Source organism: Sorghum bicolor, chromosome 5, assembly GCF_000003195.3.
Source record: "Sorghum bicolor cultivar BTx623 chromosome 5, Sorghum_bicolor_NCBIv3, whole genome shotgun sequence".
NCBI classification, from domain to species: domain Eukaryota; kingdom Viridiplantae; phylum Streptophyta; class Magnoliopsida; order Poales; family Poaceae; genus Sorghum; species Sorghum bicolor.
This window is the reverse complement of record NC_012874.2, coordinates 65,713,051-65,738,121: the sequence shown is the minus strand read 5'-3', so window position 1 is coordinate 65,738,121 and position 25,071 is coordinate 65,713,051. Positions and strand designations below refer to the sequence as shown.

At 40.4% G+C, this 25,071-nt stretch overlaps 1 protein-coding gene and 1 long non-coding RNA gene across 2 annotated transcripts; both read left to right on the top strand.

The window, feature by feature from the left end:
- LOC8074343 (cysteine-rich receptor-like protein kinase 6) lies at positions 2,628-12,613 on the top strand. The gene is made up of 7 exons (XM_002451011.2): positions 2,628-3,595; positions 10,727-10,855; positions 10,941-11,065; positions 11,133-11,343; positions 11,442-11,679; positions 11,793-11,943; positions 12,036-12,613. Exons 1-7 carry the CDS (start codon positions 2,740-2,742, stop codon positions 12,348-12,350), a joined length of 2,025 nt encoding a protein of 674 aa, XP_002451056.2. The 5' UTR covers positions 2,628-2,739; the 3' UTR covers positions 12,351-12,613.
- Positions 20,555-23,028, top strand: LOC110435702. Its single transcript, XR_002453544.1, has 2 exons — positions 20,555-20,891; positions 22,929-23,028. It is a non-coding gene; the product is annotated as an uncharacterized LOC110435702 (long non-coding RNA).

The window sequence follows — 25,071 nt, the reverse complement described above, 5'->3', positions numbered from 1 at the left end:
ACGAGAGGAAGCCATGTAAAGGGAGCTCGGAATGCGGGGCCGGCCTCCATTGACCTGACTTCTTTGCCACCCCTAGCTACCTAGGCTTTGTTTAGTTCTAAAAAAATTTGTAAAATTTTTTAGATTTTTCGTCACGTTGAATCTTACAGCACATGTATAGAGTATTAAATATAGATAAAAAATAACTAATTGCATAGTTTGTCTATAATTTGCTAGACGAATCTTTTGAGCCTAGCTAGGTAGTCTATGATTAGATAATATTTGTCAAATACAAACGAAAGTGCTACAATGTTCATTTTTCAAAAAAAAAAATTGTAACTAAAAACAAGGCATATGTAGTAGTCTTCCTGCAGCTTCGTTTTCCATGGAGACTGTGCTAGCTAGGCTAGTCTTCCCTTCCTGCCGTGACGTTTAGTGTAAAACAGAGAGCTAAATGCCGTGCAGGATAGGGGATCACCCAGCGTCACACATATGCACATCTGCATACGGTCCTTACAGTACGCCCCATGAAAACGAAAGGACTAAAATCCTGAGCGGTCCAGTCAATATAATTATACCTTTCTATGGTGTGCATATACAGTCAGGACGTCATGGACTGATGGACAACGACGTGTAAGAGCACATACAGGCCAACATGGTCAAGTCTTCTTATATATCGTACGAGATATTTTATATCAAGCGAACTTTTGTAAACAAACATTTAAATGTTCGATCGAGATGCATGGCTGAACCAAAGACTAGAAGCCCTTCGAAGACTTGACTGGTCTACATTTCTGTTCCCATGTTTCACGTTCTTGTTTCCATATTCCACTAATTAAGGACTGGACAAGGGGTTAGCAGGGTAGCCGGTCGTGCAGTAGGAGAACATGCATGATAGGGTACCGGCCCACTCCTAATCACCGTAGTCTCGGTAAGTAAACTTTTTAAAGACGCCATATTAAAACTGTCTTCTTTATTGGAAAATGGGGTTATTACGGCAGGTGCTGTTAGCATCCACCATGATATGAATTTCAGATACAAAGACTGCCACGTAAGATGACCGCCTCTCGAAGCCCATTTTCTAAAGGACCAAGGTGACCAGCATAAATAACAAAATCATTTTCAGAGATGGTCATTTATTTTAAACAACAGCCTCTGTAAATTTCAGATGTCAACTAAAGCGATAATGTTGATGCCGTTGTCTTATATTAGTCGGCCACCTCTCGGAAACGGCAAGCACTTTTATTTTTATATGAATTTTGATGGCGACAGACTTTATGATAGAATTGTGGACGTAAACAAAACTAAAAATTTGTAGCTGAAAGCATTTTGTTGAGAACATTTGGTGCCCTAATAAATATCCACAAGTTGCTAGCTAGATATCTTTGTTTTAAAAAAAGGTTTTTAATTTTTCAAAAAGCTAGTAGCCTGGGTGTACTTTTCATTTACCATGGTTTACAGTTTTCTAAGCATGCAAAAGATATTTCTGTGAGTATCCCGGTCACGTTTTCAATGGCTTCGACAAGATATATGTCACTAAAGTTGTTGCATTGGGTCAAATCTATTGATTCCTCCCTAACTTAACTGTCAGCATCTGTGGCACCACGAGCGCATGGCCTAGGACAAATATTTTGGCGTGTGCGTGCGTCATTAGTGCGGAACTTTGAACAAAGTATCGTTCGGCAGGGTGGGCTGAGGAAAGTAGATATGCATAGCTTGTAGTAACGAGAGAGATGGACAGACTTGAAAAACAATGATGACAAACCATGCAAGATAGATTATTTCTACCACAGAATTAATCGCGAGACGAATCTTTTGACCCTAGTTAGTCTATGATTGGAAAATATTTACCACAAACAAACGAAAGTGCTACAGTGCAAAATGATTGGATCACATGCAAGATGGTAAAACGATTTGGCCCTAAGTGGGGATTTCATCCGTTTCACCGCGTGGGAAACAAAGCCCGTGGAGTTTCACCATGGTGAAACTACTTTCTTCTCTCTCCTCTTCGTTTCATGCAAAAAGTGCAGTTTTGCTGACATGGCGCTCTAATAAATGTATATGACATCCTGTTGAAACTCCCACTGAGACTAGACTAAGGTAAAATGTGCACATTGACTTTTCGATGAGTGTATGCTTCTACTGTACATCTATGTTTATAAAGAAAAAATATCTGACTTCACTGCATCATATATGTGTAGCCTCGGAAGCAGGTAATATGTCACACATCTAGAGCCACCTGTGCTTTAGGCCTTGTTTAGATTGGAGATGAAAATTTTTTGGGTGTCACATCGGATATGTCGGAAGGATGTCGGGAGGGATTTTTAGAAACTAATAAAAAAAACAAATTACATAGCTCATTAGGAAACTGCAAGACAAATCTATTAAGCATAATTAATCTATTATTAGCACATGCAAGTTACTGGCTAATCATGGAGTAACTAGGCTTAAAAGATTCGTCTTGCGATTTTCAACCAAACTGTGTAATTAGTTTATTTTTTATGTACATTTAATGTTTCATGCATGTGTGCAAAAATTCGATGAGATGGATGAAAAAAATTTAGGTGGGAAACTAAACAGCCTTAATATTGACGAAACAATAAAGACAAAGGTGTGTCCTTGCAGTGGCCCCCACGACACAAAATGCCTGATCGCTTCCTTTGGAAAAATTTGCACCACCAGCTCTTCCCTTGGACCGCCGCCAATCCGGACCTATCCTCTCCTTGCAGATGTTTGCATTCAATTATTTTCGTCCCTGCCATGGCGAGCTCTCTTCCAGTTCACGATCGACTTGCTGCCGCCATGCACGGCCGCCGTTTGTTCACCGTCGTCGTGCTCATCTTCGCGCTGGTCACGCCGCCGGCCGATGCGGTCACCGCGGCCTGCAACAGCACCGGCGGCACCTACACGAGCGGTAGCGCATACGACATCAATCTCAGTCGAGTCGTCGGCGGTCTCCCCACCAACGCCTCCGCCTCCCCTGAGCTCTTCGCCACCGCCACGGTCGGCACCGGCGGCGGCGACAACCAGACCGTGTACGCCATCGGGCTCTGCCGCGGCGACATGGCCGCCGACTCCTGTCTCCTGTGCCTCCAGTCGAGCTTCAGTGACGCCCAGGGCTTCTGCCCTTCCGACATGGACGTGAGCATGGACTACGACTCCTGCCACATGCGCTACTCCGGCGCCGACTTCCTGGCGGCGTCCACAAACAACTCGGTGCAGCAGGCCGTGTTCAGCAGCTTCCCCGCCGTGACCCCCTCCTCCGCCGCCGCCGCGTTCAACGGCCTCGTGGCCCGGCTCCTCAACGCGACGGCGGAGTACGCGGCGGCCAACTCGAGCCGGAGGTTCGCCACGGGGGTGATGGAGGTGGACAGCGGCTACTCCCAGGGGAAGTTCTCCAACATCTTCGCGACGGCGCAGTGCACGCCGGACCTGACGCCGGCGCAGTGCCGTGGGTGCCTGGCGGCGGCCATGGCGGACATGCCCAGTCAGGTGTACGCTCGGAACTCGACGGGGGCGAGCCTTGTTGGAGAGCGCTGCGGCTTCCGTTTCGCCCCGTATCAGTTCTACAACGGCGACATCATGGTGCAGCTGCGAGTTGGTGAGCCTCCAGCAGGTGAGTGAGTTGGTTCGTTGTCGTCGCTGGATGTTTACAGCACCTAGTTTACCACTTCTCGTTTCAGAAATGCAGCACCCACTTTTTTAATTATTTTATTTATGAATTAAACATTTTTTCAAGAGTATTATCCTTTTTACACCCTGGAGATGTGCACAATTTGGGAGCCTCTCTTGATGGGCCATATAAAGGCTATTAATAATTTTGTGATACCTCTTTTGGCACTTGATGTTGGCACGGTCTTTAGCGTTTAATTTGGCAGTGTTTTTTTAATCACTATATATATATATATATATATATATATATATATATATACAAGTGCTATTTTACACTCTAGGTGTAGAATACTATTCTACACCAAAAGTGTTATACTGAACAAAATTCAGGCCTTGTTTAGTTGGCAAAATTTTGGTTTTTTTGGCTACTGTAGCACTTTCATTTTTATTTGACAAACATTGTCCAATCACGGAGTAACTAGGCTCAAAAGATTTATCTCATAAATTTCAGATAAACTGTGTCATTAGTTTTTATTTTTATCTTTATTTAATGCTCCATGCATGCGACCAAAGATTCGATGTGACGGGAAATCTTGAAAATTTTTGCGAACTAAACAAGGCCTCAGTATTGTTCAGTACCCGTGTTTCAGTATTATTCAGTATTTCGCGGTCCTAGGTGTACGACTGGATGATACTGAACGTTGTTCAGTATTGCTCAGTATTTTTTCTGCTCAGTTTTGACTTGCGGTGTAGAATAATATTCTACACCTAGGGTGTAGAATAGCGTTACCGTATATATATATATATTCTAGGGTGTAGAATAGTGTTACCGTGTATATATATATATATATATATATATATATATATATATATATAATAAATATATTTTTGCCTTGACTACGTCAATGCACGTGGATTGTTGTTTAGACAAAGTTAAAGTCTATTTTATGATCGTTATCACCAAAATTGTGTAGATCAGGATAGATTAACATGACAAATCTAATGATGTTAAGACCCCAACATCCAATGGCCAAATCCATCTTCTTCAAAGTTGCATATCTCGTCGTCGGTAGGCAGATAGTGTGGCAGAGCTTCACGTGTCTCTACGCTTACTAGGCGTAGCATAGCTAGCAGTCCATGGGCAAGAGCCAGATCCAGAGGTAGCTCGCGAGGCTAAACATGTTGTTGTTGTCTTCGGCGGAGCTAGTGGTGCCGAAGCCCTACGTTGCCATGTTCTGGTGTAGATCATCTTCAGGATAGTGACGAAGCTCACGTTGAAAGTTTTTGGATTTGTTGGCTGCATCGCGAAGCACACCGAGTCGATGATCGCCGGCGTGTCTGCATCATCATGGACACCAGTGGTGACGGCCAAACAGCTGAGGAGGTGGTGGATCGAGACGGCCGCTACATTAACGCCGCACATGGGAGTCCTCACGCATTACTGTTTTGGTGTGTAAAGTATGTTTATAAGTATGATAAACTTGATGTTTATGTTTCATGAGGTGACTCTAGCTAGGGTTTTTTTTTGTATAAAGTAATTTTTTAAGATCCAGACTTTAGGGGAGCTAGCGTTATTTTTTTTTGTCGTGAGTTTGTGGGCTCGAGGATTTTTTTTTCATATAAAGTATTTTCATTTTTTTTAACGAACTGGATCTAGACTCTAGGGGAGGTTTTTTTTGTGCATGTTTGCATGTCGCATCCAAGATTTATTTTGGTATGAATAAGTATTGGAACTATACTGTGGTTTTCTTACCTATTTGGTCGTATATCACTACTACAGGATTGATTTTGCGTGGCGTAGCTCTTTTTAGAATGGATGTGGGCGCAGAATCTGCCCGCCCCCATTATTTCTGCCAAGGCCATGACCTGCCGGCCGGCAGCAGGCCCGCCTCAGTTAAAGATTAATGGAGTCGGGCAATGTAAAACAACCGCCTTCATTAATTTTCATTAACGGAGGCGGTTGCCCTAAACTGACCGCCTCCAGTAATTGTTTACTGGAGGCGGGCACTTTAAGGAGACCGCCTCCGTTAATGTGTCATTGACTGAGGCGGCCTCGGTTGCATTGCCCACCTCCATTGTTCGTACAACTATAAATACATAGCCAGTGACCCTTTCTTCCTCCTCGCGACTCCTCAAATTTTTAGGGTTTTGAGATCGAGAACCCTAAAAATTGAGCAAAATTAGGGGGAGAAGTTTTGCTCTTGATTTGTTTAAGGAGAACACCTTAGAAGGTTAGAACACACTTTTTAAATCTTATTTCCTCTACTTCTTTACCTTTTGGGCCTCTCTAGATTTAGATCCATGGAGGAGAGAGAAAATTGTGGTTTTTTACTCTAGATCTATTATCGTGTCTGTAATACTTCTTTTTATTGGGCAATAAGGTTTGCGGGATGGATAGGTTTGAATAGATGTACCGAATGAAGCGAATGGAACCGCAGTACTTGGTTCATGTGAGGAAGTTTATTGCAACCACAAAAGCTCATCGCCAGAGTTTAGATCGGACAACAACCATATGTTCGTGTTCTCATTGTAATAACATGAAAGCCCATGCAGGCAGTGAGGTGCAATTTCACTTGATCAAGTATGGTTTTGTTAAGGATTACACGGTCTGGACTTATCATGGAGAAAAAGAAGCGACTGTGGGTCATGATCCAGAGGCAACTTGACATCGTCAACCGTAGAGCTTGTAGGACGACAACATGCCTCCTCATCGGCCGCACCAGCAGCAAGCAATGACAACACGATTGAGGACTTATTCCAAGATATGGGTACTAATGATGATGTTGGTGGAGATGGTGATAAAGATGCTGCTATGAAGGACCCTGAGAGTGTAGAGCTTATGGCAGAAATAGCTTACCGCCTTGATGAAGATGTCATTTTGTTTGGTAACTCGAGGTAGCTGGAGAATTTCAGAGAGATAAAGCAGGCTGCAATTGACCCTCTCTACAAGGGTTGTCCGAAGCATTGGACAGTGCTGCGTTTTGACCTACAGATGCTCATGTTGAAGGCTCGGCATGGCTGGTCTGACACTGGCTTCAATGACCTCACGAGTGTCCTTGCTGACACATACCCAGATGATAACAAGGTTCCAACTAATACCTATCGAGCGAATTGAAGAAGCTGATCCAACCAATGCTGATGAAACTTAGGAAGTTTGACACCTCCCCTAACCATTGTATCCTATATTGGGCTTGCAGTATGAGAAGTTGGAGAGCTGTCCACACTACGACGCGAGTCGATATAAGAGAAACACCGGTTGTCGCATGGATGGGTTTTAGGAAGGAGCCATGGGAAAAAGAAGAAGATGATGACAAAGAAGGACCAAATCCTGGCTCAACAACAGGACGAGGAAGAATTGGGTTATATGCAAAGGAAAAGCCCTGCACTCTCGATGTGGTACCCGTCTGTCATTGATTGTCTACGGGCTATATTTGGGAACCCCGAGGATGCTAAGCTGATGTGTTGGCATGCATCTGGTGATCGCACAAAAGACGATGGCAAGCTGCGGCACCCTTCCGATGGCAAGCAGTGGAAGGATTTTGACGCCATGTTCCCAGAGTTTGGCCAAGAGGCACGGAATGTTAGGTTCGCGCTGAGTACTGATGAAATGAACCCATTCGGTGACTTTAGCAGCTCGCACAACACATTGCCGGTCATCCTCACCATCTACAACCTGCCTCCTTCGATATGTCAGAAACGTAGGTACCTTCTGCTGACCATGCTTATTTCTAGACCCAAGCAGCCCGGGAATGACATAGATGTGTTCCTGGAGCCACTCATGGATGACATGAAGAAATTATGGGAAGGAGTCGAGATGATGGATGCATCGGTACAGAAGAAGTTCACTCTAAAAGCCATAATCTTTGTGACCATCGCTGATTACCCAGGTCTATTTTCGCTGTCAGGGCAGATCAAAGGGAAGACCGGCTACGTAGTTTGCATCGACGGTACCTGCTACACTTACCTAAAGGGATCCAACAAGATTGTCTACAAAAGTCACAAACGGTTCCTTGTAAAGAAGCATAGGTGCCGAAGGGATACAATGATTAAATACTTTGATAATCAACCAGAGCCTCAACTTGATGAACCCAAACATACCAGTTATGGGAAAAGGGTTTTCACTATGGTCAAAGATATGAATGAGGCTGAGTTTGGAAAAAAGAAGAAAGACACAGAGGGGACAACAAGGAAGAGAAAGCGGGATAACAAGGAGGAACCATCTGTCATCGTTCCTTTCAAGAAGAAGCCGATTTTCTTCAAGTACTTGTCGTACTGGAAAACACTTGACACACCCCATGCCATCGATTGCATGCATCTAGAGAAAACTGTCTTTGAAAGAACGATCGGCGTCCTGCTAGACATCAAGAAAAAGACAAAGGATGGTCTGAAGTTATGGATGGATCTTGTCAACCTAGGCATCAGGGATGACCATCACCCACAACCATCCACACAGAACGGGAAAGTCGATCTCCCGGGTGCGGGCTACAACCTTACGACAGACGAGAGGAGGGCTATGTGTCTGTGGCTTAGGGGTGTGAAGGTACCAACAGGTTTCTCTTCCAACATCAAGAGCTTGGTCTCGATTAAAGACCTTACAATGACCAACTACAAGTCACATGACTGCCATGTCATGCTCATGAAGGCGGTTGGTTGTGCCCACCTCCATTAACCAAAAACGACCGCCTCCATTAAAGTTCCTGTAGTAGTGTATGTTTAGATGTTGGAAATATTTTTTTCTTTTTTGCCGTGATTTTAGGCAGGGGCAGGGCGACGTCCGACAATACTGTTTGTTATTTTTTAAGTGGTATATATATAGATATAGTAGATAATATATATATGCTATTATAAATATTATTATTTCTTAAAATAATGTTAATAGTCCTTGGAAAAATATTACATTATTTTTATCGCACCAATCTTTAAAGTTTTTGTACTCCCTCTGTTCCAAATTATAAGTTGCTTTGACTTTTTTGCTACACCTATTTTGCTATGCATCTAGATATAATAATACATCTAGATATATACATAGTAAAATGGACTTATAATTTGGAACAGAGGGAGTAATTTGCATGTATGATCATTTGATTTGTTAATAACAATACTTTAAGAGAAAATAAAATAGATATGAAGTAAAACTTTCTTAATTTTAGTATTATTAGTACAACCTTATTTATGTTAGTATGACTTTTATTCTATTTGGTGCAACAAAGGTCAACACACACTACTACAACAATCTTTACCGTGGTGGAAAGGTCATGGTTACTCACGGTTACATTATTTGTCGCAACCGTCTCAAAGGAAAGGTCAGGGTTACCCGTGGCCTTAACAGAGGCGGTTGGCGAAGTGTCTCAGCTAATCGATTAATGGGGATGGCCGTATTAAGACAACCGCCTCGGTTAATGATTAAAAACAAAAAAAACATCAATGCCCACCGGCGAGCCCATTTCAGAGCCCACTGGTGAGCTCGCGTGCTTCGCACGACCCCAAGTCCTCGTGTCAAGCTGCCACTGGATCTAGCGTCCCCATGCCATGCTGCCACCATATAGGAGACTCTGTCGCTGCGCCGCGCCCTAGACCAGATCTGTCATGAAGATGCCACTGCTCAGGGTCGCACCACCACTCGCAAAAGCCGCCGCCGCACGTGGAGAATATTGGATTCGAGAGGAGGGGCAGGATATGGGAGAACGTGGGAGAGGGCGCCACCATGACTCGCCTCCATGCTGACCTCCTCCTCACCTCCATGCTAGCTCCAATCCGGATCTACGAAGAGAGAGGGAAGAGTGAGGGAGATGAAGAGAGCTAACCTACCTCCATCATCATTGTGTGTAGTGTGCCGCCCGTGGACCCACCCCATGCACCACCGCGGCCCCATGCTGCCGCCTAGAGGGAGCGAGGGAGATGGAGAGGGAGGAGACACCCGGCGTGGCTATAGGCCGAGGAGAGGGAGGAACCGCCGCTTATGTTGCCATTGGGGAGAGGGTTGAGGGAGAGGGAGAGACGAGTGAGGGAGAGAGAAGGGCCGAGGTGGGTGTTTGTGTCTGGTGGTGAGTGAGTTTGAAGGAGGAGCTATGGGAGAGTGAAAGCCTAAATCTGTGTATATATACAATCAGGGTGATATTGGCCTGAGATGGGCTGCCTAGGCTCCAAGCTAGGCCAGTATTTTAGGAGGGGGGCCTTATAGCATGCCCACCTCTAATAATCAATTTACCGAGGCAGTTGGTTTAAACGACCGCGTCGGTTAAGTTTGATTAATCGAGATAGTTGTTTTAAGTTGACCAAATCGGTAAATAGATTAATCAAGGCGGTTGGGTTTGGGCAACCGCCTCGGTTAATCAACATTAACCAAGGCGAGCGCATTAGATTATCCGTCTCGATTAATGATTAACTAAGGCGGTTGTTGGGCCAGCTGCCCGGCCACGAATAACCGAGGCGGCTAACCGGCCCAACCACCTCGGAGGCCATTTTGAAATGCCTAGGTTTTTTTTGTATAATAGTAACAATGTTTGCAGATATGTGAACCAAATATTTTCATATAGCTTTTATATAATTGAATAAACATCTGCCTTCATCCTTGCTCATAAGTGAGGAATTAGACCACATGACTAATAATTACAAAAAAAAGTTCTCACTCATGCTTAGAGCAGACCAGTTCTCACACTCATGCTTATAACAGGTCATCCATATAAGAGAGGAAAAAGACCAAATCTGATGTCTCCAGGGTGTGACAAACCTTGTAGATTTATTCTTCTTTTCTTCATTTCGCTGCAACTAAACCTAAGAGTTACAATTTCCATTTTAAAATTGTCTATATATCCAAGGTCTTATGAAAATATAATGAATTTTTGAAGGTCAGCTATATCAATTTTTAATGGTGTTTCATTATGCATGGCTTGACCTAGAACCAATGTTGGAAGTGTATCAGAGAAGTTCTTCTATTACCAATTGACAATGGAAACTATTTTTCAAGATACAGATGGTTATTACTTGATGGTGTTGTCTGTTATGACGACCCACACACCACAAAATGTCCTTGTTTCACTAGTGAATCATGGCATTGTTTTTCTTTATAATTAAATTTCCATGAATGCTTGAGAAAATATTGCATTCAAAATGTACCTTTGAACTGATGTCCCAGGAAAAAAGACAGCAACGACTCTAGTTCTAGCAATAGTACTTGCAGTACTGGGTGGACTATGTTCACTCACATTAATTATATTTTGCCATTGGAGGAAGATAAGGTCACCAAGAAAATCGTCACTCTTCAGTAAGTCGACATGCTAATAATGTAATAATTTCAGTACGATAAATATCTTATTTTTGTAATCCTGACTGGACTCTAATGGATGCAGTAAATGTAGAAGACATAGAAAGTTTTGAGTCCATCTTTATCAGTCTGTCCGTACTTCGGTCAGCAACAAGCAACTTTGATGAAAAGAACAAACTTGGTGAGGGAGGATTCGGTGTTGTTTATAAGGTAATCTTACATCCTTTTGAAATTGTTCATTCCAATTCCAATCAGTGAAATTTCGCTTCTTGGTCAGGGTGCCCTGCCAGATGGCCAAGAAGTAGCAGTGAAGAGACTCTCTGAGACCACAACGCAAGGACTAGGACAGATGACGAATGAGCTAGCTTTGCTAGCTAAGCTGCAGCACAGGAATCTTGTTAGGATCGTGGGTGTTTGCTTGGAGGAAGGCGAGCATTTGCTTGTGTATGATTACATGCCCAACAAAAGCCTTGATACCATTATCTTTGGTAATTCTCCTAATTTCCTCAAGAATTTTGCTTAGTGCTAAATTTCTCAAAAATGTTTCATCTCAACTAAACTTGCTGTCTTTCTTTGATGTTATCAGATCCTGATAAAAGCAGGCAGCTTGACTGGGGGGCGCGATTCAAAATAATAAATGGAATTGCCCGAGGCATGCAGTACCTGCACGAGCATTCCCAGCTGAAGATAGTCCACCGTGATTTAAAAGCGAGTAATGTTTTACTCGATGCAGACATGAGACCCAAGATTTCAGATTTTGGTCTGGCAAAGATTTTTGAGGACGATCAAACCAGACATGTCACAAGCCGCATCATTGGAACACGGTAAGTTCCTCTTCTGGGGCATATATGCTGTTCTGCCATATATATACTTGTTGTATATAAAAACAGCAGTGCTGAGTTCCCTGCTCTGGTTTTAACACTAATCTTTACTGCAGAGGTTACATGTCCCCAGAATATGCCATGCGTGGACAGTACTCGGCCAAGCTAGACATATTTAGCTTCGGTGTTCTAGTCCTGGAGATAGTGACAGGCCGAAGAAACAACTACGCAGTGAACTCTGAGCATTCTCCAAACCTCTTCTGTCTTGTAAGTATACTACTATGAGCTCCTCTGCGATGCAAGGAACTGTGATGTTCTCATGAGCGCTGAAGGCCTTGGCGGCATGAATATAATTGCAGGTGTGGAAGCACTGGGTGGAGGGAACAATCGCACAGATAGCAGACCCTAGTCTGGGCAGGCACTACCCCATGGCCGAGGTTCTCAAATGCATCAATATTGGGCTGCTTTGTGTCCAGCAGAGCCCTACGGACCGGCCATCGATGTCGGCGATCGTAGTCATGCTCAGCAGCGACACCGTTGCCGTGGAAGCTCCCTACAGGCCAGCTTATGTCGACAGGAGCAGGAGCTACACGGAGATGACAGTAGAGCTTATCAAGGAAAAGGAAGAGCTGTGTTCGCCTCAGTCGTCCATCACAGAGCTCATGCCAAGGTAGACAGAGAATTTCCCAGAGTAAATATCCATCTGCAGGAACATATATAAGCAGCCCAGCAGGCATAACTATATTTATTTCATAAATTCCAATCAAACAATTGCACGATCGGCATAGGCGTATACTGTATTCAGTGTGTAACTGTGTATACTGCATAAATACTTAGGTGATGTAATTGGACTGTATACTGCTCAAATGCTTACATAATGATGTTCTTACAATAAAATTGAAGACAGGCACGCTGGCACAAATTTTCCATTGCATCATGTACTCTCTAGTGTTAATCCTTCCTAACCGAGCACAAACTTCTAGACACAAAGCAGTTAATTAACATCTGCATCTACTTCCTCTAAACCTTCACTAACAATTGCAGGCTCCCCCATCAATATAAGTGAGGACAGATTTGACATTCTTGCTCAGACTTTTGGTTGCTCCAAAGGCACTTTACCTTTCAAATATTTAGGCCTTCCTTTAAGTTCAACTAAGCCCACAGTGGCTGATTTCTGACCCCTTGTCAACAAATATGAAAGGAGACTAACAAGCATTTAATCCTTTTTGAGTCGGGCTGGTAGACTTCAAATGACAAATGTTGTCATTACTGCTCTGCCCACTTATACTATGTGCACTTACCTCCTCCCCAAAACTGTCGTTAAGCAAATTGATAAATTTAGGAAACATTGTTTATGGAGAGGCTCTGATCTTACCAGCAAAAAGCCTAGTAAAACTGCATGGAAGATGGTCTCTGTTCCAAAAGACTGTGGTGGCCTTGGTGCCATAAATCTCTACACTCAAAATGTGAGTTTGCTCCTCAAACACCTTCATAAATTCTATAACAAGGTGGACGTTCCCTGGGTACATTTAATCAGGACTTGTTATTATCCCAATGGTGAGTTGCCTCTAAACATCTTCCGGCATTTGACAAATCAGCCGTTTGCCTAGTGTCCGGCACTAGGTAAAATTAGGCTCACGGCAAAGCTACTGTTAAGGAAAATGCTACCCAACCCGCCGTTAGGCTTTGCCAAGTGCCGTAGACACTAGGCAAAGCGTTTGATTCCAGATGGATCCATGATTTCCAATCTCCCACAGCCATGTTTTACCGGATGCCACAGCCCAGAAACACATCCTCAATGTTCTGAGCCGCCCCTGCTCCATATTCCCAGACCACTCGGACCAGACCGGCTTCAGAAACTTGACATGCTAATCGTGGATAGCAGCACAAGGAGAGATAGTGAAGAACATGTTAACTGCCGCCCACAGTCATGTCACGCGGGGGACAAGTTTCTAACCATACAAATTTCCTGATACCTCCCAAGGCTACTGCTCGACCAAGGTTTGTAAAAGTTTTTCTGGATGAAGACAACATTTAGCAGTCCATTGTAAGGTATATATAGCTTGGGTTTTCAGGTGTTATCTGGATCGTTTAGTGCATCATGCTATCAAGAACTTCAGTGTACAAAGGAACCAATTAGCCTGATATATATAGGCCTTGTTTAGTTCACCCTGAAAACCAAAAAGTTTTCAAAATTCCCCGTCACATCGAATCTTGTGACACATGCATTAAACATTAAATATAGACGAAAACAAAAACTAATTACACAGTTTAGCTGTAAATCATGAGACGAATCTTTTGATCCTAGTTAGTCCATAATTAGATAATATTTATCACAAACAAACGAAAATGCTACAGTACCAAAAAGTGAAAACTTTTCGGAACTAAACAAGGCCATAGTCATGCACCTCTTGGAATTCATGAGCTTTACAACTCTTGGAGTTCACGCACTCTGCAACTCAATAAATGTGCGTACAACATTAATGTGTTAATGCAGTAAATTCACTTATATTTCAAGCTACTTTTGTGTACTCTTTGTCTACTGAAATGTGTGAAGGCAGTAAATTTTAGGATCGGAGTATTTTATTAGGATCAGTTGTTGAAAAAAACTAATATCCTTGGTAAGCATTTGTTTTCCATTTCATTCCATTGTTTACAGAAAAGTTATGTCTGCTTCAAAGTTGTATTTTCATTGACGTCATACATGTGCCAAATTCCTAAGAACGTGTGTGAGACTGTTTTTGCATTCATGAAGTTGAAGAAACATTTATTGGGAAATGACTAAACATCATATGGCGAACTGCTCATGCAATCTAAACTACCAAATAGACAGGAACAGCTTAATCAGGAGAAGTGCTATTATTGTTCTCATTGTTCATAACCATCAAAATAAAAACATTTCGTTATGAAATATAGTTCCTTTTACGAACATCAAAGAAATTAAAAAACACAGAGCAATTGGTTTAGCACATGCTAGGCGCTTCAAAACCATTATGAACTCTGCTATATATATCCTATTGTCCCTCCTGGTCTCATATTTGACAATCATCTGCTCATATTGAACCACCTCTAAATATTCTCCTCATCGTATTAGGCTTTTAATGACTAATTGCTAATCCGATGCATCCATGTGTCCATCTTTATTTGTTTGCTCAAACGATAAGAATCCTGGATCTATTGATACAAGCTCGGCTGTTTGTGTTAGAAACTTAGGCAGATTCAGTACTAATTAATCTAGAAAAAGATTAACGTGATACTAATCTGTGTATTGAGTGGCAGGTGGCAGATCTGGCAGGACTGAGCAGCAGCCAGCACGTGCTTGCTATGGTGGCCTGCTGGATCAAATACTTCATGGCAGATACAGAATATATATGGATCTCGGTGATTCATGAGCTCGGCTCTGAATTAGTAGCATTGGAGCTCGGATTGGAGCAGGCAGCGCACTGGCTCCTCGCGTGAAATTGTCAGCACAATCTCAGCTCCTGGCAGCCTGCACAGTGACCATGGCAGCTGCCACTTTGGTGACAATGGTATGTTTTCTCGGTGGTACGAGTTTTGCCAACAGGTTGTAGGCGGGCTTATTCGCGACCGTCCGCTAACCCGCATCGCTTGCCGCAAGGTTTGTTTGCGGGTTTGCGGCCAACCGCTAAGCTATAAACTTCGCGGGTAAATTTTTCGCGGACATAATATACTAGGCTGCTAAACCCGCGAGACCCGCTATACAATAGTGGAGACTACGTGAATATTGTCTCTCTTCATGTACATATTGTAAGAAATTAGAATCTATAAGCTAAACATTTATATCTAGTTAATCGACGAGCACAAATGATACAACTTTACACTGATCATTTTAATTTTCATATCCCGGCTATCTATATATTGTACATTCTCAAATATAACAACATCAAGAAATACATGTATAGAAACAAGGACATATATCCTGTAAGAAAAGTTATTATTACTAAATAAAGACATAACATATATATTTACTCTTCACTCTTGCGGGCTCTTGCGGGTTCTTGTGAGGTTGCTCGTTCGTCTAAAGGGTTTGGCGGGTTGGCAGTCACTAGGCCACGAAAAAATTGCAGCTGGTCCGCGACAGCCGCGAAGCCAAATTTTGCGGGGCGAACGGGCGGGCTATGTTAACAACCCGCCCCGCCTGCAATCTACTCCCTCCGTCCACGAAAGAATCAATTCCTAGGATCCGTGCCAGTCAAACTTTTTAAAGTTTGACTAACTTTATAGAAAAGAGTAACAACATCTATAATATAAAATGCACATTATATGAAAATATATTCTATGATGAATCTAATAATACTAATTTGATACTATAAATCTTAGTATTTTTTTCTAGAAATTTGGTCAAAGTTTAAAAAGTTTGACTTAGGACAACTCTAAAAATTGACTCTTTCGTGGACGGAGGGAGTAAGCCAATTTCATGATGCAGCCCAATCCTACAATCATCTGTACCTCAGCAAACTTGTTTTCATAAAGCTAGCTAGTGACTCGGGATCAAGGAATGCAGTGCACCCGCATTTATATAGGCTATATAGTGCTGATCATTTACTAGTATAGAATGCCCATAAATAAGCGTACATTTGTGGGGGCTGCTAGGGTCCGATTGGGCGGACCGAATTGTCTGTCCGATAGTTTCTCGCCTAATTAATTCCCGTCCAAATGAAATAGGCGCGCGCATGAATAAAGTGATCAGAGATCCTACAGGGCCCACCTCATTCATATATTCTCCACTTTTATCAACAAAATTTAAAAAGTCATAACTCCTAAACTAAATATCTAAATCAAAATCCGATTACACTATAGTGTTTCTTATAATAAATCCTTCAAAACAAGATCTCACATAGATATATTTAGATAAAATTTTATTAATAAACATTTATCTTATAAAGATATAATATTTTTATTTAGAATAGACAATGTTCTAGGTTCAAAAAACAAATGTTCCATCTTCGTAAGAAAAATGTTCTCAGTTTAAAAAATAGTATTCTAGTTTAGATTCATGAAACTGATATTATAATATTTAAAATAAATAAATAAATAAATACATCATGTAAACAAAAAAAATAAAATCTAGAGCAAAGCATAAGGAAAAAAACACGTAATAGAGAAAATTTAAAAGAACATCATATGGATAGTTTTAAAACATCCTAAAAATAAACTATAAAACATCACATGTGTACTAAACTGAACATCACTAAATACACTATAGAACACTATTAAATACATTATGGAACATTGTATATATATTATGTGAACATCACTAGATATATCATAGAACATCACATGTGTACTAAGCGAACATCACTAAATTCACATTAGAACATCACTCAATACATTATAGAACATTGTATGTATACTAAGTGAACATCGCTAAATTAACCATAAAACACTTAATGTATTATAGAACATCGCATATGATGCAAAAAAAGATTAATAACAAAGAAAGATTAAGAAATAAAACATGAATAAAAGAAAACATAATAACAAATTAAAGAAAAAACAAAATCAAAAGAAAAAAAATAAAAAATAGAACATCAGCAGGTGAACATCAAAGAAAATAATAACAATAAGAAAAAAATATAAAATATACAAAACAAAGGATAATATAAAACAAAAAAGGAAAATAAAAATAAAGCACAAAAAAGATAGAAAAAGAATCAAATGGAATATAAAATGAAAAAAAGAAAGAAAAAGGAAAAAAATTAAAGAAAAGAAACAAAGAAAGATTAAGAAATTAAAACACGAATAAAAGAAAACATAATTAAAAAAATAAAATGAAAAACAAAATCAAAAGAAAAAATAAAAAAATAGAACATCAACATGTAAACATCAAAGAAAATAATAAGAATAAGAAAAAAGATACAAAACAAAGAATAATATAAAACAAAAAAGGAAAATAAAAATAAAGCACAAAAAAGATAAAAAAGAACCAAACGGAATATAAAATGAAAAAAGAGAAAGAAAAAATAAAAGAAATTAAAGAAAATAAAATATAGCAAGAAAAAAAAGAAAAAATGAACAAAAAAAGAGAAGAAAACTAACAGCAACCATCGGGAGGGAAAAAGAAAAAGAAACATAAAAAGAAAGAAAAGAAGAAGAAAAGAAAAGGAAAGAAAAAACAAAAATAGAAAGAAATAAAAAAGAAAACGTACGTCAACCTATCACTTGCGCGGGAATCATCGGACGGCGTCTCCGGTCCAAACGTTCGGACCGGAAGATTGTCGTACATTTGTTGCTTAGGCATTATTTTTTCATAAAAATAGGCTTTTCATAATTATTTAGATCATAAACTTGCTTTTACTGCTTTAGTATTCATTTTTACAATGCATTCATATCCATAAAAATAAATGCCTTAATGCAAGTCGCGACATTTTTTGCGCAAACTACACACCTAGTGGGATTCGAACCCGAGACTTCCCTTTCGTGCATCTCTCTCTAAGCACTGCATCACACTATCACTTGTATCTACGTTGCATTTCGGTTCCTCGTATATTATACCAAACCATATGTAAATTGATTGTATGAGGCCCTAAACAATTTCAAATCAAATGGTTGTTAACTATAAAGTTTTATAACTTTTTGAGATCTACAATTTTTATTCAGGATGTTTCTCCATCCGAGGTCGTTTACAAAATTTAAATTTCAATTTTGAGAAATTCAAAAAGTTTTCAACTACAAAGTTTCATAACTTTTTGAGATCTAGAAAGTTTATTTAGGGAGTTTTTCCATCTGAGGTCATTTGAAAAAGATAAATTTTAACATTTTAAAATAAAGACACAATTTACATGACAAGGAACTCAAATGAAAAAGTTGTCAACTATAAATTTTCATAATTTCTCAAAATCTACAAAGTTTATTTTGGTTGTTTGGTCAGTTGTTCATACGACATGGTGATTATAACATTTTTCACGAAACTTATATATCTCTCTTATAGTTTCGTAAACTATAACAGAGAGATGTAAATTTTGTGAAAATAATTTATTTTTACTTTGTCAAATAAAGAAATGAACAAAATAAATGTTATAAATCTTGAGAAGTTATATAACTTTGTAGTTGAAAATTTTTTATTTGAATTTAGTTTGGGCTTCAAAATTTGAGTTGAAATTTTCTTTAGCGAGTGTTTTTTCTAACACTCTTGTCTTTGTTGAGTGTCAAGTGTCAAAAAAAACTCGGCAAAGAGGCTTCTTTGCCAAGTGTCAAGAAAAACATTCGGCAGCCTCTTTGCCGAGTGTTTTTTTGGCACTCGGCAAAGAGCTTTTTTCCAAATGACTCAAAAATACACTCGGTAAACCATTTGACACTCGGCAAAGAGCTTCTTTTCAAGTGCCAAAAAAATATTTGGTAAACCATTTGACACACTCGGCAAAGAGCTAGACTCTGGTAGTGATAGTCATGCACCGCATGGAGTTCGTGCGTTACAACTCAACAAATGTGACAAATGTGAGTACAACATTCACTTATGTTTCGAGCTATTTTTGTGTACTCATGTCTACTCGGAGTGTGTGAAGGCATTAAATGTTAGGATCCAATCTGAAACTAGTCTATCATTAAGATCAGTTGTTGAATTGAAAACTAATATCCCAAGTAAACATCTTTTTACCAAATTATCAAAGAAAAACCATTTTTATTCTATTGTTTAGAGAAAGGTTAAGGCTGCTTCAAAGTTGCATTTTTCATTGCCTTTATACATGTACCAAATTCCTACGCATGAGGCTGTTTTTGCATCATATGGTGTTACCGGTAATATGAAATCTTCGCTACCATATAGACAGAGGAAAAGCTTAATCAGGATAAACTTTATTCTTTCTATCATTATTCATAATCATCAAAAGTAAAACATTCTGTTATGAAAATATGTTTAATTAGTTTGAATCTGTCACTAGTACACAGAGGTACTATACACGCGGTTCGCAACCCCTTTCTACAGGCGGATTGACAAACCGTCTGTGCTGTTGGCCTGCGGAAATAAAATTCTACAGGCGGTTCACATAATTGAACTGCCTGTAGAAATGGATTTCTAAGGTTTAATTATGCCACCCGTCTGTAGAAATCTTTTTATAGAAAATACAGAATCGACTTTTCAAAATAGAAAAAAAAAGATTTTAATTACAGGGAAGGCCCACTGGCTAATTGCGCGCTTCGCGTAAAATTGTGCTTCGCGGCCGAACCTGAGACATCGTCCTTGCGCGTAGCCTCCTCTACCACTCCACCTATCACTCGGTTGTGTCTATTAGAGTTTACTTCCCGACATATTATCCTAAACTGAGCATATATTGACTATTTGAGGTCCTAAATGGATTTCAATGGAAAAGTTGTCAATTACAAAGTTTCATAACTTTTCAAGATCTACAACTTTTATATTGGTAGTTTTTCCATCCGAGGTCATTTACAAAATTTGAATTTCAAATTTGAGAAATTCAAACGTAGTTTTCGATGACAAGATGATTTCAAATAAAAAATTATCAATTACAAAGTTTCATAACTTTTCGAGATCTACAAATTTTATTTTGATGATTTTTTCAAACGAGGTCATTTGAAAAACTCAAAAAATTCAATTTCAAATTATTTCTACAGGCGGATTTCTTAAGAAACCACCGGTAGAAATATGATTTTTATAGAGAACCGTCTGTAGAAATACATGATTTCTACAGACAGTTTTGTTAGGAAAACCGCCTGTAAAAATTGATTTTCACAGACGGTTTTTTGAGTTGGGCCCGCCAATTTATTTTTATAGACGTTCTTTAATTGAAACCGCCTGTAAAAATTAAATTCCACCGCCAGCGTAGAGCTTCTCTGTACTAGTGTGTATGATGTTCTTCAAGTTCGACAAGAAATAGATATGTATTAGTTTGACAGAATATTGATTAATCTGCATAAAAAATTGTGTCCCAATCTTGATCTTTTGCGAGCTCTAATAGTATAGTTTTTTGATTAATATGCATTATAAATGGTTGATCTATGACAACAGGAGTAGTTCTCTATGGAATTTGATTGCCTGAAATTTTTTTCTTTTGCAGATTTAGAAAGGGCACATATAAGTTAGTGTGCTTGCAGCGCATCATGGCTCATCATCAGCTCCTGTCGCGAGCTCCCGGAAAAAACGAGTGGAAACTCGCTTGGGCGTTGTTGTTGCCGCTGTCAGCCCACCGCCACTGCCTCTCCTGCATGTGCTCCTCCAACACTGTTGGCAAATCCAGGTGCCCCTCCGCCAGATCCCGTTCCTCGTCTCGGCTTTTGCACCATCTCCTACTCCTCACCCTTCCCCTTCTTGATTCAATTTGATGATCGAGTGCAGGATGTGTTCCCTGCAAGATGTCGAAAAGATTTCTATGCTGACAATTGCTAATTTGTTACATATTGACAATTGCTAGTTATGCAGGTTCTTCTACTTGCAAATTCAAAGTTGTTGTTCCTTGCAACTATCTAACCTATCCCACTGAGGCGGATTAGCAGCTTATTTACTTGCAAATCATGCCTTCATCTTAATCTTGCCTAGCATTGTTATGCCTTCTGTGTATCCACGCAGACTAAAAAGTTATCTTTGCAATCTGTTTTGGTCAGTTCTAACTGCTGAGTTATATACGTCGTTATGCATTCTGATAGACAACAAGATGGTATTAATGAAATATTCTCTTTATAATTGATCACTTTTTTTCCTTGTTAACTATCCTCGTTAGTTGACTCTTTACAATAAGAGATCAAGAATGCTACCCATGCTTGAGTTCAGATCCAAATGCAGCACCAAGATAGAGCTTGATTTCATCCTGTAATAATTTATTGACAAATCTTGCATTGCATTTTTGAATTCTCGCTCTCCCTTCCCTTCAGTAGACAATTTGTGATAATATATAGAGATAGAGTTTTATCTAGTTAACAAGCTCCCTATTAGGATTGGAATTTAGATGCAAACGAAGCTTTATTGTGCTTGTTGTCGAATGGGGCTTCTAGATATTTATCTATTGTCTGATATGATATATTTATATTAGTGTTCCACCTGTATGCATCTTCATGCCTCCCCTGTATTGATGTGGCTCCCCTATTGGTACAAAGATATTAGTTTAAATACATAATTCTTTAAACCAAAAATTAAATTCTGAAGACATTAGGTGCTTATCTTTGCAGTCAAGATGTGCTCTATTGATTTTGTTTCTTGTCAGCTACTATATTGTGAATAACGTTTTTAGTCTAGGAAAGTCTAAACATTCTCTCTCTGCCATGTTCTTGATTTTTATGTGACTATCTTCACTTCAGTGTAAAGTCAGCTATTTTATTGCAGTAAGAAAAATCTTTGTTGACTAAATACATCCATATTTTCAGCTCAGGTTTAAGTTCTTCACTATCCACTTCACTGTGTACTCCATACTAGTTTGTCTTTTATGCACACAGATGCTAATTTTCATAAACCTCCATTATGTCTTCAAGTTTCTGTCATATCACTGCAACTATGTTCTCAAACTTCTTTTTGAATTCTAGATTTGATAACTATACCTTTACGTGGTTTTTGTCATGGATTTTTTTCATAGATCCTTAGACATATATTTGCTTCGGTATCAAACATTGATAGTCCTTCACATGTAATGTGAAAACATTTGCAATATTTAAACAGCTATGCTTGATTTAGTATAAAAGGTACTTTTTAAAATCAGCTTATTTCACCGAACATATATGTTGTAACATAACCTGTGTTGTGTTCCCTCTTGGAGCTCAGTCATACAACTTTGTTCAGAAAATAGACAACGTAGTGGCTGGCAGGGAGGGGGTGATCAGGGGCTTCAGGGCGAAGGAGTGAATCAGGCACAAAACAAAGCAAGGCCATTAGAGTAACCTTGTCTGGTACCTTACACTAGCACGTCACTTTTTAAACACTCATTTTTATGCTTTGGCACTATCTTTAAACATCATTTTTGTGGTTGTAAAATTGTATTATGATCTAGCATCAACTTCTAATACTTTCATTCGGCATGGTACGAAATCTGCAAGCAGAGAACTCTAACTTGGAAGACCAAGTGCACTGTAGAGGTCAAATGCAACGTATATCTTTTTGAATGTCACTGATTATGCCTTTGCACACTTGCAGAATCAACATTGACTACTACTTTTAGTTTTCAAAGATAAAAATACATTACAAAATTTGGGTCTTGACAGTATGCTGGCAAAGAAAACAACACGAGCTGACACCTCCAAACAGAAGCCAATAGCAAATAAATTAGCCTGCACTCTTTTCTTTGAAACAGGGAAGTTGAATTTGCTTAAGGAGAACCCACAGCGTGACTTCCCCAGGAGCAGCTTTAGACTAGTCTTAGACTATTGGCATTTGATTGATTTCTAAAAAAACATTGATTTACTATTTGCATGTATGATTATTGTGAGTTATACCCTTCATGCACAAATAATATATTTGGTTGGGTCTTTATTGGAACAAACATCTCCTAATTTTATTTGGGTTCATACTTCGAATGATGAATTTGGTGTCTGTATATTTGCCAAACACTATGTTAATGTTAATAAACAATAAGAAGTTTGTTTCCAATTTTTTTAGGCAAAGTTTGTTTCAAAATTGTGATGGACGAGGGACGAAAAAGCTATGGGTCATGCATCTCCGAACAAAAAACCACAAACCAAAAAGTCTCACAACCCAAAAAAGAGTCATTAAAAAAGTTCACAAACCAAAAAAAAATCGGTACACAAATCACAAACCAAAAAAAACTCGGTAAAAGAATAATGTACAAAAAAATGGAGGGGACAAAGCAGCGGGGCGGGAGCAAGTACCGATGGCGATGGGCCTCGTGCGGGTGCTAGGATACGTGCGGGGGTAGGGAAGGATTAGCGACGCAACAGGCTGCCTTTGTGCGGGCTGGCTTGCCCTTTGCTTTGGAAATGATATAACACGGGCGTCCGTCTCATCTGGACGTCGGGCGTTTTGGGCCTGCGGCCCAATTAGATTAACAATGGTCAGCATACCACCGAAGAAATCACTTCTCACGTTTGTTCCTCATTCCGCATCACTGCAAGCTCCTCCACCGCACATTGCTTCTTCTCCGCTGTGGCCGCGACCCTTTCTCCCTCCATGGCGGCTGCTCCCCCTTCCTCCCCCACTTCATGGTGGCTCAACCAAGCCTCCTCCCCTCTCCCTCCATGGATCCAGCCACCCTTCCTCCACTGCAGCTTCCTTCAAAGTCTTGGGGCCTCCATGGCACCTGTCCCCGCACATGCGTCTAGAGATGAGAACGAGGCGTGGTTCTGATGAGGTAGGTGGGGAGAAATCTAGATCTGAGACCTCTCTCCCTCTTCTTCCTCGTGACATCCATGGCCGTCGGATGTTGGGGCCATGGCAGGCGGCTTCTGGTGAGCCCGCACATCCCTCCCTCTGTGCTCTCTCATCCTAGTGCGTTGTGACCCCCATGCATCTGAAGATTAGGACGACGGCGTGGCTCCGACGAGGTAGGGAGGGAGAGATCTAGATCTGAGGTCTCTCTCTCCCCCTCCTTTCTCCCACTGGATCCAGATCTGCTCCCTCCTTCTGCACCTCCTCCTCCTCCTCTTCTTCCCCTTCTAGATCTAAGGGTCTGGTGGTAGCCAGTATTCCGGTGAGTCGGATCTCGTCGCTATTTTGCAATGATCCATTTTTAATGTTGCAACATATGATGTGAAATGTTGTAATGGTACCGTTTTTTAGTTGTTGCAACAGACATTTCTCTGATATTGCAAAGCAGTTCTTGAGATGTTCATTTTGCTTTTTTCGTTGTTGCAGTAGATTCTCCTCCGATGTTGCAAAAGATTTTTTTTGTTGCAACAGGCATTTAACTCGATGTTTCATTAGTAGTGCTTGAGATGTTGTAATAGCTTTCTCTTATTGGTGCAGCAGATTCTCCCTCGTTGTTGCAGTAGATTTTTTTTGTTGCAACAGACGTTTTTTCTGATGATTGCATTAGTAGTGCTTGAGATGTTGTAATAGCTTTTTCTCAATGTTGCAGCATATTCTCCCCCGATGTTGCAGATGATGTTTCTAAATGTTGCAGTAGACTTTTGTTGATGTTGCAGTTCATATTTTTCTTTGTTGCATTAGATGTTCTTTTCGACGTTTTAATAGCTTTTTCCGTTTGTTTTAGCAGTTTTTTCTTTTTTGTTGTATTTTTTTCTTCGATATTTGCAATAGACTTTTTTCATTGTTTCAGCTAGAGAAGACTATGGTGGTGAGTTAGTGGTAGGATCGGAGGTGCTGGGTTGGCGAGATTGGGGCGTACAGATCCGTGCACGTGGGGGTCGCCTTTTTTCTCTGTGCGGGCGCGGGACAGGGGTCGCTTTGTGTGGGGACGAGTTGACGGGGGGCGGATGTGCTAGGGGGCGGTGAGGTGAGAGACAGGGCGAATCCTGTGC

Coding starts and splice junctions, on each gene's coding strand:
- LOC8074343 (XM_002451011.2), top strand. CDS start 2,740: ATGGCGAGCTCTCTTCCAGTTCACGATCGACTTGCTGCCGCCATGCAC. Junction 10,856..10,940: donor AAGAAAATCGTCACTCTTCA/GTAAGTCGACAT, acceptor TAATGGATGCAG/TAAATGTAGAAGACATAGAA. Junction 11,066..11,132: donor GATTCGGTGTTGTTTATAAG/GTAATCTTACAT, acceptor CTTCTTGGTCAG/GGTGCCCTGCCAGATGGCCA.